Below are 15722 nucleotides of genomic sequence, written 5' to 3' on the forward strand. Positions count from 1 at the left end.
ACTGCATTAGCATGCGGATTACCTGTCATGGACATCTGCCAGGCTGCTATGCGAGAGCCACTCCACACGTTAACTAAGCACTGCTGCTTGGACAGTAAGGTCGACTGAGACGGGCACTGCTGTTCAGACCTGCTGGATTTCCTAGTTTGAACCAGTTCGCAGACCCACCTCTGTGGAGGTATTGCTTAGGCATCTATTCTAAGGTGAGGAATATGCAGTGAAAGGTCTCTATCAGAAGAACAAGTTCTGTAACTCTTTTTCTAGTGGAGACTAACTGCAGATTCCTCACCACCACTCCCATCCTCCCAGATCTGCGAAATTGCTCTTCTCCAACAACCTCCTGTTAAATTCTGCATGCTGGTCACACATCATTCAGTCGTGGTTCTGCGTTTTTGTCATGGAAATACTCACAAAAGAAACTGATGTCAGAGCCCCGGGTGGTGTCTGAATAGGCAACGAGCACCTCACTTCCAACGGAAACGTTGACGCAGAGCCACTCAATGCCACCTACTGGCGGCCTGAGTTAAACACTCAAGATTTTCCGGATCCAGCCTGACGTCCGGTAACATTCTAAGGTGAGGAATCTGCAGTTAGAGTCTCTACCAGAAAAGGCATTACTGAAGGTAGTAACTTGTTTGTACAAACCTCCTAATGCATAAAGTGAAGGAAGACCATGTAGAAGCACTGGTTAAATACCATTCCAGGCTCCGCAATGTGCACATCATCCAGATGGGTGAGGCACCTTCTTAAGGCTATGAAAGAAAACAGAGGGCTTTGTGACAAAAAATGTTAGTGACTGGAAATAGATAGATGTACGTGCAAATAATACACACAAATGTAAGAATGCAGTCTCTACACCTATTCGAGAACCCACCTTGGTGGGGGGCAGTGAAAGGAGAGGGTGTGACTGTGTGCATATGTATCTCACTCACACAAAGGATTGAAAAACCTATTTCAGGGCAGCATTTTATACAAACACTATGCATATACTGTATGTTTGTTTCCAGTTTCCAAAGCCATGAGAACGTTCTGAGTTAGTTACATGGAAATGCACACAAATTGACAAAAAAGTTTGAATTCTGTACATATGTTAAAAATGTACTTATGTTCATGTCTCACTTGTAGACAGTTTCAGCTGTCTGTTTTCCAAGATCTATTGTCTACAACACAATATATAGACTGAGCTTTGAGTCACACTCTTGCTAATGATTGGATGGCTTTCTTGTCCATCTCAGTTCCCTGCCCCTTACTGAATCAAAGACTTTTCCCATTATTCAAGTGTGTGAACAGCCCTGGGTTATTTCTTTTTTACAGTGCTTCTGACAGGAGGATTTTTATCCTTCAACTACTGAAGTAAGGGACTCTTTTTTTTCCCCATTCATTAAGCACATCTTGGAAGAATGTCATCTTTTACTTCTCAATCACCCGTTTACTTCTCCCTAGCTTCCGCCCCCCAGTTTTACCTTTCTACTTTCACTGCCCTATTCGTCAGCTGCTCCTCACTTCAATAATTGTTTTATTCCCCTCCGTTGAGAGGGCTCTCATCTCGTATCCATCTGCTCAACCCCTCAAGGTTGCCTGTTGCTCTCCAGTGGCTCCATTGTCCTTATCGCACTCACCCCTTCCTATTTTTTCCAGGGCCACTAACTTTTAGGCTCGCCAGCGCACTTTATATTTATTGTAACAACAACAACAAAAATCGAAGATGATCACCAAGTGCATGAAAGCATCATGATTCACTGGCTACCACTTCGGTGTGGTTACTTTGCAGTTGCAACATGGCTGATGGCCACTTCAAAACAGCACAGTAAAAATGAAAAATTAAAAAATAACGCGAGCGAGCACCAATGCACAGAAGCACTGGCAAAGCCAACAGGTTTGCACTCGCCTTTAGAAGGTCAGACCTAATGACTTTACTAATGCTTTTTCATCTAAGGAGGAAAATAAAAGATGTGATCTCACATACCATTTAAAGTATGCAGGACTTATCAGTTATGGAATAAATTTGGTAAACAAGATGTCACAAATATAAATGCTTCAAAGGTATTGTAAACTAAAAGAATCAACAAAAAACGAATATAGGCTTCACTGGTTTCTTATACATCAATCTAAAGTGAACTCATGCACTAGTAGAAACAATGATGTCCACAATAGAGAGAGCCATTTGCCCACCTTCAATTGAGTGGTTAACAGTACTCTCCGAAGTCTGTCGGGGCCATCGCCTCGCTTGTGTTTCAATCTTTTTAATTTTGGTTCTGGAAAAAAGAAAAAATATGTACGCAGACGGAAATGTACAAATATATAGGCATGTTAAAACCAACATATGTAATCCTTCGCTAAAAAAAGACATCTCACCCAAACTACAGGTTTTGCTTTACTACCGCCATGTGCGGCATTCTCTTCAGAATTTACTCAATTGAAATCTATTCTCAGACAGACGCCAGATGTCAGTAAGACAATGGGGTAATATACCCTAGTATTAAAAAGACTTGAAGGATAATTAACAGTAGGCGTGTGATTAATAAGAATGTGCCTATTCAGGTTTGGTTGATAATGCTCAACTGTTTCGATATGCTAGGTTTCTAATTTTTGTTGAAATTAACACGATCTCATAGGACGAACACTAAACCAGATCATTATACAAGCTCAAGGTAAATTGTCCAGCACGAGTATGATTGAAACAGCATGGTCCTGAGTGGGTTTCTGAAGGCAGAGTTATAATTAGTAAATGTAGCTTGATAGGCATGACGGGCCAAATATTTGTGGTATTCACTGAAAAATTCTTCCTCCTCCACGTTTGCTTCTCAAATTAACTAAAACTAGCGTAGGGATGGTTTACTTCAGAAAACATGCAGGTTGGCAGGGTTGAAATTTTGTGCAACAAATGGGGATGGCCCAAGTCCTTAAAGACCACAATATCATTAAAAAATACCATGGTGTACAAAAAATCCCAAATCTTAGAGTTCATGCAGTACCAGGATCTATGGCCACTTCTACAAATCTATAATTCATCCACCACGTTACAAACAGGTCTGGGGAAAAGGACATGTGTAAGGAGCAAAGAAGAGGAGAATCATTTTAGCCACATAATCTTCACTGAAAAATCAAAGCCTACTCATGACCGTACACTTGGCACTTGAAAAGATCCCTTAATATGTCATGAAAGTCAATAATGGGCACAAGTAAACATATTCAATACTGTACACAGATAACAGTGTCGTCATTAAATGTTGTAGATTGTTACCTGCAGATACTGGGGTACAGCACAGGGACTCAGAACTTGATTTTCGACGTCGTCTTTGTACAACAGGTGTACTGTGCAGACAAATCGATCTAGATTTCCCACTACCTTCATTAAGTTGATCCACAGATAGAAAAGCTTCTTTTGGGTCCTCCTCATTATGGTTTTCGCCACTCTTCAGAAGTACAGGGCAAAGCTCTTTCACTGGTGTTGTAGTCAGCTCATGCTGTCTTAAATGGTCATAATCCAGGTTACAATGTTTAGACTCCGGGGAGGAAACATTGTTCCGCCAACATGGCAAGATTGGAGACTCTGGTGAATCACAGCTTTCATAATATCCATTCTTAGCCTCACCACTAAGCTCAATCACAGGTTGCGTGTCTGGAGCGGCTCCACATTTGCTAGGTGTTTGAGGGGAGTCTGTAGTGCATGAGGATAATTCATGCTCTATGATCTGAGGGATGTCCCTATTTTCAATTGTTTGCGTTGCTGCTGGTTGTGAATATGAATCAGTCATGTCTTTTGAAGGTGCCATAGAGTCTCCATCATGCAAAACCGGACAGCAACGTTTCTCACTTGCACGCATAACCAATTTGCTTTTGTGGGTTCGTTGAGAGCGCTCATATTCTTCTTTGGCTTGAAGCCATACTTGAGTCCGCTGGCGGGTTGGAGCACTTCTACAGGGCATGATCACTAATTTTTTATCATCCAGATCTTTAGAATCATTACCTCTACTTTGCACTGAGGTACTCTGGCAGTTACGTGTGGGTGATACTGGTCTATGGTTTTGTGTCATAACAGAGAATGCAGTCTTCCACAGTCGCAAACCATCCAATGAAAAATCCCCTTCAAACTCTGATAAATTGTTTGGGAGTCTAGTCTCTACGGTGAGAAGACGACCTCCAACCTCTCTGCAAAGAAAAAAACGCTTGTAAAAAGGCAGCATCATCTTAAGGAGCAATTATTACAATAATATAGAAATCAAAGGCCTTTATATTATCCTCTTGCTACGCTTTCCTTGAAGAGGCACCATTCAACTAATGCATTTATGACAGATCAATCACGATGATTGAAAGGCAAGTGGCTTAACGTCATAATGTGACAGTTATAAGGCTTATTAATGGGGCACTTTTAGAGGCGACTGTCAGGCTTTGGAATCAATGGAATGTAAATGAGCTTGCTTTTCATCAAAAACTATCAATTTAGAAACTGGCAATAGACTGCAGATCTTCCAGTGATTTTGGTTAGAGTGGGCTGAGCTCAACCCTACACAATTGTGCAAATTATGAGTGACAAACCTAGACCTAGGAGGATAACTGTAGCTCTACATTTCAGGGAGAGATGGTGGAAAATGCTTGCATTTTTATTATTAAAAAAATAACATGGCAAAGGTTTAAAACAGCCATTTTGCCGAAGCAAGATATATTTTAGCCAGTTTTAAATGATGTCCTGATTTGCTTCCTTAAACAAAGTGCACAATGCACACAATATAAATTACTTAAGGCTAGCTCATATGAGCCATCCATTATTCATTATTTTGCTGAATTTCGCTAGGATGAGGAAATCCTCCCTCTGAGAGAAGGTCTGATGTTAATCATTGGTGATTCGGTTATTCAAAGGAAGGAAAAAAGTTTCTTACCTGTAACTGTAGTTCTCCAGTTTTGGCATATTTCATAGATTCACATGATTGAATCATTCCCCGTCGATGTGAGAGTCCCACGGTACAATTACAAAGCAGTAATGTGTTATAGAAATGGCAAATTAATATTGTTTAAAAAGAACTAAACTTCAGCCAATCAGGTTATAGCACCCTGTTTCCCAACTCCCTCCTGGGGCTGCCATACTTCAGATTTTCAAGCACAAGTGATTATAGTAACTTACTAGGAATGAATGGTGAGCCTCTTAGTCGCATGTGAATCTACCAAAGATACCAATATTGGAGAAGTACAGTTACAAGTAAGCAACTTTTTTCCTTCTCCAGTATTGGAGCTTTCATAGATTCACTTGCCTGATTCAGAATAGTAAGCAACTGATCAGACATACACTAATATTTTCTAGATACACTGAAAAGTGGATGGTGGTTAGATATGAAACAATATTCCTTTTCTATATGGCTCACCTTACTGGAACAGATCCTTTAAGACTGCTTGGCCCAGCACTGCATCATTTTGCACCATTGAAACCAAAAAGTAATGCTAGGTGAATGTGCGTCTATTTTTCCAAGTTACTGCTCTACAGATCTCTTGCTTAGACACACAAGCAAAAACTGTTGTCGACGTAGACATACTCCTGGTAAAATGTGCTCTCACCAGCTAAAGGTCTTCCTGCTTTATTATGGCCAAAGACTATGACTGATAAAATCCAACAGGCTATGCTTTATTTTTATTTTTTTTAGGGACAAGGCTTCACGAGGGTTGGCATATTCTATCAATAATTGGTCCTTTCTCTTGAAGGCACAGGTTCTGTCAACATAGAATTTTATGGGTTTAACATCTAGAGTATGTAGTGATTTCTCCGTTATGCCCTTGGGGTTGTGGAAGAACGTTTTTAATACTACTGGTCATTCAAATCGAATTGTGACAGTACCTTAGGGATAAATGAGGATTTGTCCTTAGAATTACTCGATCATCCCTAAACTGCAAATAAGGCCCCTTGATGGTGACAGCTTGTATCTCACTTACTCTTGTGGCGGAAGTGAGTGGCAGAAGCAACGTTAACTTCCATTAAACATATTTAAGTTTAGCTTTATGAACAGGTTCGAAGGAACTCTTCGCTAGCTGCAAGAGGACTGTATTGTGTTTTCCAAGGAACTGGAGGGTTCTTGAAAGGGGGATAAACACTGAAAAGATCTTTTGAGAAATCCATTCTATTTGACCACAAAGAAGAATTGTTCGAAGATCTCCTATACCAACATATGGTTGCCGAATGGACTTTAATTAAAGACTGAGCAAGGCCAGATTTTGATAGATTTAACGGATATGGTAGTATCTCCTGAGGTTGCTAGGAGAGTGAATGCACTTTGTTATCCATGTACCATAAACCAAATTGTTTCCACTTGAACTGATAGGTTGCATTAGTTGAGTCTGCTCTGGCTTTAGCTAGAATTTGTCTACACTTCAGGGGGGAAGTTTAGCTATGAGAATTAGTTGAATTCAGAAGCCAAGCCAACAAGTTCAAGGGTTCCAGGTCCAGATAAAACCTGCAATTGTTGTTCATTGAGAGAAGAGTGGGCATTGATGTTCATTTCCAATCTTTCACCACTGAGAAGTAGCGTGGTGAATGAGTATCGTCTGGGCCATCTTGGGGATATTACAATTATTCTGCATGGTCCCCTCTTTATCTTGTGCCAGACTTTGGGAATTAAAGGTATTGGAGGAAAAGCCTAAGCAAATATTCCCCTCCATGATATTGAAAAATAATTCCCCCAGGATTGTGGTTGGTGGTGCTAGCTTGGTGAGAATTGGCACTTCCGGGTCTGGGCTGTAGCAAAGAGGGTGAAATTTGGCTTTCTCCCTCTTGCAAAGACTTTGTTGAGAACATTTTGGTTGAGCCCCCATTTGTGACAAGAATTTTTCATTCTGCTCAACATATCTGCCCACTGACTGTGATTTCCAGGAACATAATCTGCACTCAAGTGAACTTGATGCTTCAATGCCTATTTCCAAATCTTTTGGGCTTCTCGAGGTAAGGGGAGAGATCTTGTTCCCCCTTGCTTGTTTATGTACTGCATTGATGGAGTGTTGCCCATCAATATCAGGACTGAAGACCTGGCTATTCTAAGAAAAAAAGCCTGCAGGCTTAATGCTATCTCTCTTAATTTCAACAGATTGATGTGAGAACTTTTTCTTGAGCAGGCCATTTTCCGCTGATCGCCAGGTCCTGCAAATGAGCTCCCAAACCCTCTAGGGAATTGTCTGTTATCACAAATGATTGTACTTCAGCTAAGAAACTAAGTCCTGTCGACATGTTTGACTCTTGTGCCTGCCACGGGAGAAGAGCTTTCATTTCTGAGGTGATATTTATGACTTTGTGGAAAGAACCTTCAGTCTGAAGCCACTGTTTGTCTAAATCTTGCTAGAGACGTCTTATCTGTAGGCGTCAGAGAGGAATCAAGGGGATGCACGATGACATAATTCCCAGCAAAGATTTGTAAAGTCGTACAGAAACCGACTTTAAAAAAAAAATTAAATTGCTTGCTAATGTTATCAGTTTGTAGCATCTATCCACTGTTCGGTATGCTTTGTCCTTTACGGTGTCTAGATCTGCTCCCAGAAACATAATGTGTTGTGATGGCTGCAGGGAAGACTGAGTGTTTTAGGTGAGACCCAACTGGCTGAATGTTTGAAAGCAGGCTTCTGTTGACTGTTTTGTTGCTCAAGAACACTGAGTATTTATCAGCTAGTCGTTCAGGTAACTCTTTGGTTTCAAACAGGCTGACACGGGAGTTAGCCACTTTGTGAAGATGCGGGGAGCAGATTTCAATCCGAAGGGGAGAACTTTGAATTGTATTGGTTGCCGGCCTCATGGAATCTGACGAACGTCCGATGCCTTGGAGGTATAGGGATATGAAAATAGGCATCTTGGATATCTAATTTTGTCATATAATCTCCGTAAGGAACATGTAAGATCTCCTGCAATGTGATATATGAAAAGACTGCTTTCTGAGGTATTTGTTCAATTCTCTGAGGTCCAATATCCATCTTAATTCTCCAGACTTTTTTCTTATCAGGAAAAAACAGGAATAGAAATCTACATTTTTCAGAGAAAATGGAAGTGTTTCTAAAGCTCCTTTGCTCAATATTGTGATAATTTCCAATCGCCGTAGACAAAGATGAGCGGGTGGTAGTCATTGAGGAGGCGCATGGGGGAGGTTTTGTATAAACTCCAAAGTTTGACTGGTCTGTTGAAATAAGAGTTCAATGTAAGTAAAAATTGGTCATCTATCCTCCTACTGGCTGCTGTTTCAATGGGCTTGTGACCGGCACCCGAGTCACATCATAGTCTTCTATTTGAGTCCTTCGCTTGAGATCCTTGCTTTCTTTGCAGTGTTCGCTTTGTGCAAGCTGCTGAGGGAGGCGGACGATATTGATGTTGTTGTGGATATGGATATTGCTGTTGTTGAATCTGATGTGGATATCTGTAAGATTGAAATCCTCCTCATAGGAAACTGTCCTCAATCTCTGATCCCTCAAAAGGGCGGACACCTTTCTTGTAGAATACCTAGCGACCTAGCTGTGTCAGTATTGGCTTTAATTGTTTGAAGCGAATCATCGACGTCTTTCCTGAAGAGTGTCTTTCCATCACAAGGCATATCATGAGTTTTGCTTTGGACCTCAGGTCTAAAAGATGTTGACTTCAGCTATCCCTGCCTTCAGAGAACAGCTGCTCCTGCTAGTTGTCTAAAGTCTGTAGATGTGATGTTTAAGGCACAGTCAATTTTCTTGGCTTCCGCCTGCTTATCTTCTTGCAATAATTCAAGATATGCACTGATGTCTGACCACATTTGTTGGTTGTAGCATCCGAGAATGGCTAACGCGTTAGTTGCTCTCACTATGGTTGATGCTATGGTAGAAAACCTCTTACTTCTATTATTGAAAATTCTCCCCTCCAGATCAGGAGCAGTGCACTGTGCAGATGTATTTCTGGCGTTGGGCTGCTTACGCGCCTACGGAATCAGCTTAAGAGTGACCAATAAGACAAGTTGGAGCGCTGCCTGGTGCTTTATATTTCTTGTCTAGATGAGGGATGATTGCTGACACAGTGGTTGGGTTTTTCATTATTTAATTCCCTCATTCCATATGAAGTCTATTATGGGAATGCGGCTTCACAGGGGACTTCTATAAGTCATACAAGGACATACTGGCGCCGCAGTTGATAGAAGTTTATGCCGAAGCACTTGAGAGACAGATACTGCCCCCCACGGTCCGAGAGACGGTCATTATTCTCCTCCCCAAACCTGGCAAAGACCCATCCATTTGCAGCTCCCACAGACCCCTCTCGTCATTAAACTTAGATTATAAAATATTAGCTAAGGTTATCGCCAACCGCCAATCCAAGTTGATGGATTTTATCATATCACCGGCCCAATCGGGCTTCGTCCCCCACCGTTCCACCTCATTAAATATCAGAACACTCTTCTCTGTTATTCATAGAATTGATACGAAAGTTCCCGTGGCCGCAATTTCTAGATGAGGAAAAAGCTTTCGATTAATTGGAATGGCCCTTTTTCATCTCGGTTATGCGCCCCATGGGCATGCCCAAGGGCTTTATAGCCACCACCGCACTACTATACAGCCGGCCCATGGCGAGACTCCGCCTGAACGGCACTTTATCCCGACCCTTTTCATTTTCCCGTGGCACGCGTCAGGGCTGTACACGGCCCTCCCTCTTGTTAATCCTGGCCATGGACCCTTTAATTTGCCATTTCCAGGAACGACATTTACATAGAGGCTTGCAATTTAACACTGGCCCCTTACTAGTCTCGCTGTATGCGGATGACACTATTCTCTATGTCAGAGATTCCCAGGAAAACTTAGATCCGCTCATTAGAGAAATAATTAGATTCACCAGCTTCTTGAGCCTAGGCATTAACTGGCACAAGTCAGAGATCTTCCCTTTAACAACCAGTACAATTCCGTGGGACTGCAAATTCCCTCTCGAGTGGTGCACAGACTCAGTGAAATATTTGGGCATTCATATCCACCTGGACACTGCCCAAATCCTCAGCTTGAATTATGGGCGAGCAGTTAGCGCCTTAGAGGGTCAAGTGGAAAGATGGCTGCGTTTACCGCTGTCTATAGTAGGCAGAGTCGCGATACTTAAAATGGTAGTGCTCCCAAAATTTTCATATCTTTTTAACAATATTCCCATTCCACGCACAAACTTTTTTTTTTTTTAACATTGCGCACGCACCTCATCAAATTGGTGTGGGGAGGAAAGCGGGCACATGTTCACTGGCAGGTGCTTACCCTCCCGTGTAAGAGGGGGGGGGGGGATATGGAGTCCCAGATCTCCAGTTGCCCAATGTTGCTACGCCTATGCCTGGTTCCATCTGGAGGCAAGGATCCCATTTCTACGCCCGGAGGCGGATTTTGTCTTACCGGAAAGGTTGGCCACTGTACTGCCGAAGGGCTTTCCCAGAGACCCGAACGATATCCCGACAGTTTCCACCACCAGTAGGGCATGGGATAAGCTACGGCGGCTCGCCGGCGCCTTTGCATTATACTCATCTGCCCTACACCTCCCCAACGCCTCCTGGCTGCCAATAGCGGGAGAAAAACTGGTACAACGCACCTAAGCTAAATTTGATTTAACCAAAATGGAAGATTTATACCCGGAGGGGCATATCTTCTTGGTGTTGGATGACGCCAGTTTCCAAGCCGTCTCCTTCATGAACAACTTCATACTAGGGCTCTGAGCGCCACACTGCTTACTTACCCAGTTGAACCCGACCCTTTCACACCACTAACATTGATCATCGAGAGCGAAACTGGTGCTCATCTCATATCTAAACTATACAAAGCGTGCGCTAGCATGAGGCCAGTGAACGATGACAAGGTTCGTAATGCATGGGAAAACGACCTAGGTTGCACCATTACAGATGAACAGTGAGCGAAGTGCTGCGAAGTAACGAGGGAAGTCTCTCTTACCAGTAGGCATAAACTTCTCCATTTCAAATTCCTACGCCAAATTTACTTTACTCCCGCCAAAGCACACAGACTGGATCCGTCCAGACCACATAATTGCCAGAAATGCGCCGCCCCACATGCAGATTTTGCACACCTCATGTGGACCTGTCCCAAACTGCAGGCCTACTGGGAGCAAGTACACCACACACTAGGAGGCATGACTAAATTGTCCCTTATCCCCACACCGGAAGTGGCGTTGCTGGGCTAAACAGTTAATTTCTATAATAAAAAGTTAGAAGATTCGCGTCCCTCGGACTACTGCTGCTGCTGCTGGCCAAAAGAGAAATAGCTCTACTGTGGGGCCGCAGGTCACCTCCTACTCTGCAAGGTTGGCTTCGCAGCCTGGCATATTGTAACACTAATAGCAAGATATATGCCAGCATTATGCCTAGTTCATCCCACCCCAAATGGGGCCCATATCGGTCATATGTGGAAGCACTACGGCAGAACTCAAACTCTCAACTGGAGCGTGGCATAGTCCCGGAGGGTGTGGGGTGACAGATTTATCCTTTATCCTTTAGATGTGATGTTACATATCCCTAGGACTCCACACTATGGCAAAAAAAACTATTAACTGCTTGGCTTTTTATGTATGAGACCTCTGAGGACCCGAGGCGGAAGCAATTACTGGATGTAGATTGAAGGAGGGACAGGGAAACCAGTGGGGACTGTGATCTTAATGATGTACAGATTCTGATAATTTAATACCTACAGATATGTTGTTCTTACAATGCTCAAATATGTGATTGTCATTACTAATCTTATGTTGCTATGTTTGACAGTGAACCAAGATTTATGTATCGTTGATAAGTGGGAAAAATTTGAAAATGAAGTTTCTAAAAAAAAGTCTATTATGGGAATCTCTTTTACTGACTTTTGCGATAGCTACTTGAAGTCATAAAGAAAACATTCAATCTAATGAACTGGAGTTGTATGCTCAGATCTGGCTTTTGAGGAATCCTCCTTTTTGGTGTGCCTTGAAGATGAGCTTTGCTCTTCAGATAGTCTGCAATGTCTATGTGGAAGCCTTTCTAGGATGATGCTCAGTTCGTTGATGTTTTGAAGAGTGACTCTCTGATCTATTGCTCTTCTGAAATCTTTTGGAGGATTTTAAGGTAGTTTCATTTTCCTCACCAGATATTGGTGCATCCTTGTTCTTGAACTTTTGAAGCCACAGCAGTAGCCTACCTTCTCTGTCTTATAAAGTCTTTGAGGAGAAAGTGTGACATATTTTGCAGTCTTTTACTTTATATGTGAAGGGTAAAGGCAATATATAGATTCCTTGTGGAGGTCTTCAGAATAAAGTCATTTCTTCCCACAGGAACCACTAAGTCTGAAAAGGCTCTTTTTTGAAGTGGTCTGTCAGAATCTTTCGTCAGAGTTTGCGAGGAAGACTTTTCCCTATATTAATTGCTGTGAAAGTAAAATCTTGAAGATGCAACACTTTTTTGAAGAAAATTGGGCAAAGCTGAAGAAAACTAACATCACAAGACGTGCGGTTGAAAATCTGAAGAATGGTAACCTCTGAGGGGAATGGTTCACAGGGTGCTGTAGCCTGATTTGACAGAAGTTTAGTTCCTTTTAAACAATGTGAATTGGTTACTAAATATGTTGCTTTACAGCCTGCTTGACATATCTATAACACATTACTGCTTTGTAATTATACCGTGGGACTCCTACTTCGATGACAGAGAATGATTTAAGCATGTGAATCTATGAGACATCTAATACTAGAGAAGTTAAGGAGCAAAATGATCATTGGTTCATCTGCTTATACCTAGTGTTGAAATATGCTGGCTAATAAGTAGAAGCGGTTGAAAAACAAGGTAACATGCATGTTAATTTTATATATCGGAATGCACAATTGTCAATATCACTTGGCATAAGTCACTGGTTTACCTTTGTAGGCTCATAAAAAATAGACTTTTTTAAATTTTGACTTTGGCACAAGTCTTGGGCTAAGGTTTAAACTATATTTATAATATATAGGCTCAAAAAGTGTGGGTGTATATAACTAAGAAGACACAGCAACCATCTACAAATATTTATGTTTGCAGATATTCACAGGTGTGAAACTAGATTTATGTTTTTGTATGAGTTATTAACACATGCACACACACACACACACATATACACACACACACACGTATACACATGTAAATTTGTAAAATGCTCATCACCTGTGACTCTATCCAGGTGCTGGGCAGGTGAGTAGGATGAGCCTATACCCTGCTGTGCCCTAGATGCACTGTGGGGTTAGCTAGTTTAAAAGCCAGGTCTTCAGCTACTTGTGGAATTTGAGAAGCAAAGAGAAGGTCCTGATGTGGTGGGAGGAGGTCATCAAGGGTAGCGATGAATGACAAAGAACGACCTCCTGCTCTGCTTCTTTGGATGTGCAAGGTGCTTGCAAGGGACGCTGAGCACAGGTGTTTGGTGGGTTGATAGAAGTGTAAGCAATAGTTGAGGTAGGCATGTCCTATGTTGTGAAGAGACTTTAATGTGTGGGATAAGAAGCTGGAACTGACTGTTTCTGGATGGGGAGCCAATGCTGCTTGAGGTGAAGTGAGATAGGAGAGCTGCAAGGGAGGTTGAGGATGAGCCTGGCGGCTGCTTTCTGAATAATCTGGAGTCTGTGTATGAGGTGGGTTGTGATTCTGGGGAAGAGTGTGTTGCCGTAGTCTAGTCAGCTCCTAATGACAGCTTGTATGATGGTATGTGTTTGCGGGAGCTCAACTTTATCTGTTTACCTGCCTGCCATTACTCTGCCCAGCCCTGCGGTCAGGAGAGGAGGGGACTTCAACCACCAGCATTCACGCGGCGCGCTCGCCGCCGTCATTTCAACGCGCCTGGAGGCGCTTAAATTGCTTTATCTGTTTACCTGCCTGCCATTACTCTGCCCACTCCTGCGGTCAGGAGAGGAGGGGACTGCAACCACCAGCAGTCACGCGATGCGCTCGCCGCGAAAATCATTTTCAACGCGCCTGGAGGTGCTTAAATTGTGGCCAGGGCTCCTGCAGCGCGGGCCGTGCGCGGGCGTGCCCGGGCCAAGGGCAGGCCCATCTGCGCCTGTCCGAGACCGAAGGAGGCCGGGCTGGGCCAATTCCCTAAAAACTTTGATATTGGGATAATTGCAATTCCGTGGTAAAGTACTGCTTTCAATTGCCTTTTTCACGGTCATTGACCTTGCACATTCAACATGATTAAACGGAAATTAGGTACAGGACAGGGTGTCGTTGGGGCACTTGATGCTTTTTTACTGCGGGGGGAGTCGGCACTTATCAATGAGATTAAACTCACAGAATGTAGATTATCTCTAGAGCCCCTGCCCTCTCAGATCAGACCCCCTCCTGCCCTTGTTCCTGTAGAAACATTTATGCTAAGTAGTCACCAAGTGCTTTCTCCTCGAATTAGTCCGATGCAACACATAGAGACAGAGATAGAGATGGAAATAGCTTTCTTTATATCTTCCGATTTAGAATGTAGATCTGACAGGCCTAATGTAACTACTAGAGGCCAGAAAGCTAAATTAAGTGAGGAAAATACTAATGAACCTCCACCCATAAAAAAGGAAGAGTCGAGGACCCCAGAAAGAGAGTAAACCTGGCCTAAAAATACCTGGGCAGGTATCTAGAACTGTTATTAATGAAAGAGATCTCAATAAGGGACCCCCACAGCTGCTCCACACACTGTAACAGAGAGGATACCTGTTTGCGTACAAGAGGATGATTATTGGGATAGACTAGAAACATTGATATCAGTTTTACTGGATCCAATATTGCAAAATATAACTATGGTAGAAGCCAGATTAACTAAGCTAGAGGAGCTTGCTACTAGCAAACCCCCGGCTTTATCGGTCATTTGTTCAAATATAAGCCCTGATACGACAGATAAAGGAGATGGTGAACCCGGATGTACCTCTGTCAGCAGGCATGTACAAAATTCGACTACTTCTAACAACATTACCCTTAGCACAGCTAATGCCCCTGTTCCGACTGGGCATCCACCTTCAAAAGTGGGACACTCCTCGGTAGATTCCCAGGGACATTTACATCGTATAGCTGAACACACCACGACTTGTGGTCATACTGTCAACTTAGTAAATGGTGTACCTGGTGCTACGACGAATTTCAGAAATGAGGAAGGGAAAGGTAGAAACATTCAAGATTATCAGAAATCTAGTCAGGGAAATTTTTCCAACCCGATACGAAGCTTGAATCTACAGCCAGAAGCAACCCCTTATACGGTTGTTATGGCTAATGTTCCATCCCTATCACATAATGTCTCTCAACACTTGTCTACCTTAAGGAATACGTCGCTGCACCTTCTAAGCACAAGGACTGGCATAAATATTACCCTTTTTTCAGAATTTAAAATGGCCCGGAGAATAGGGTGGGTGGGTAACTCAGCAAAATCCTTAGAGGGAGATTGTGTAGTGCTAACCTTTAGCTCACCAAACTTGGTGCAAACAATCCTGGAAAGGGGAGGTAATCGGTCTGTCAGTGCCCACGGCATAAACATATTACCCCTGGGCTTTTTTTTTTTTTTTTTTTAATCAACCCCACAGACCTCATTGGTTCATACCCACGGAGGAGAATCTCATAGGGAGCAGGCAGACTAGATAAATGGTTCCAGTAAGTAACCGTTATGATATTTTGACCCTACTGGAAGATATTGACTGACTGACTCCGGGGATTGATGCCCACACTAATCTCAAGTCTGGCCTGTCTGGAGGCAGGGGCGACTACGTCCGCATACAGAATAGTAACTCTGGTTTGACCTAGACAGAGAGAGAT

The 15722-nt window shown here is 42.8% G+C and overlaps 1 protein-coding gene across 2 annotated transcripts in view; it reads right to left on the reverse strand.

The window, feature by feature from the left end:
* The window catches only part of REV3L (REV3 like, DNA directed polymerase zeta catalytic subunit), a 1079635-nt gene that overhangs the window by 318458 nt on the left and 745455 nt on the right, over positions 1–15722 (reverse strand). For both annotated transcript variants that reach the window (XM_085612140.1, XM_085612139.1), the window contains exons 14-15: positions 3245–4152; positions 2173–2255 (exon numbers count right to left, since the gene is read on the reverse strand). In XM_085612140.1, coding sequence (XP_085468266.1) covers positions 2173–2255; positions 3245–4152 — 991 coding nt within the window. The remainder of the gene's footprint in view (positions 1–2172; positions 2256–3244; positions 4153–15722) is intronic.

The sequence above is a fragment of the Triturus cristatus genome, chromosome 6 (assembly GCF_964204655.1).
Source record: "Triturus cristatus chromosome 6, aTriCri1.1, whole genome shotgun sequence".
In the NCBI taxonomy this organism is placed as follows: domain Eukaryota; kingdom Metazoa; phylum Chordata; class Amphibia; order Caudata; family Salamandridae; genus Triturus; species Triturus cristatus.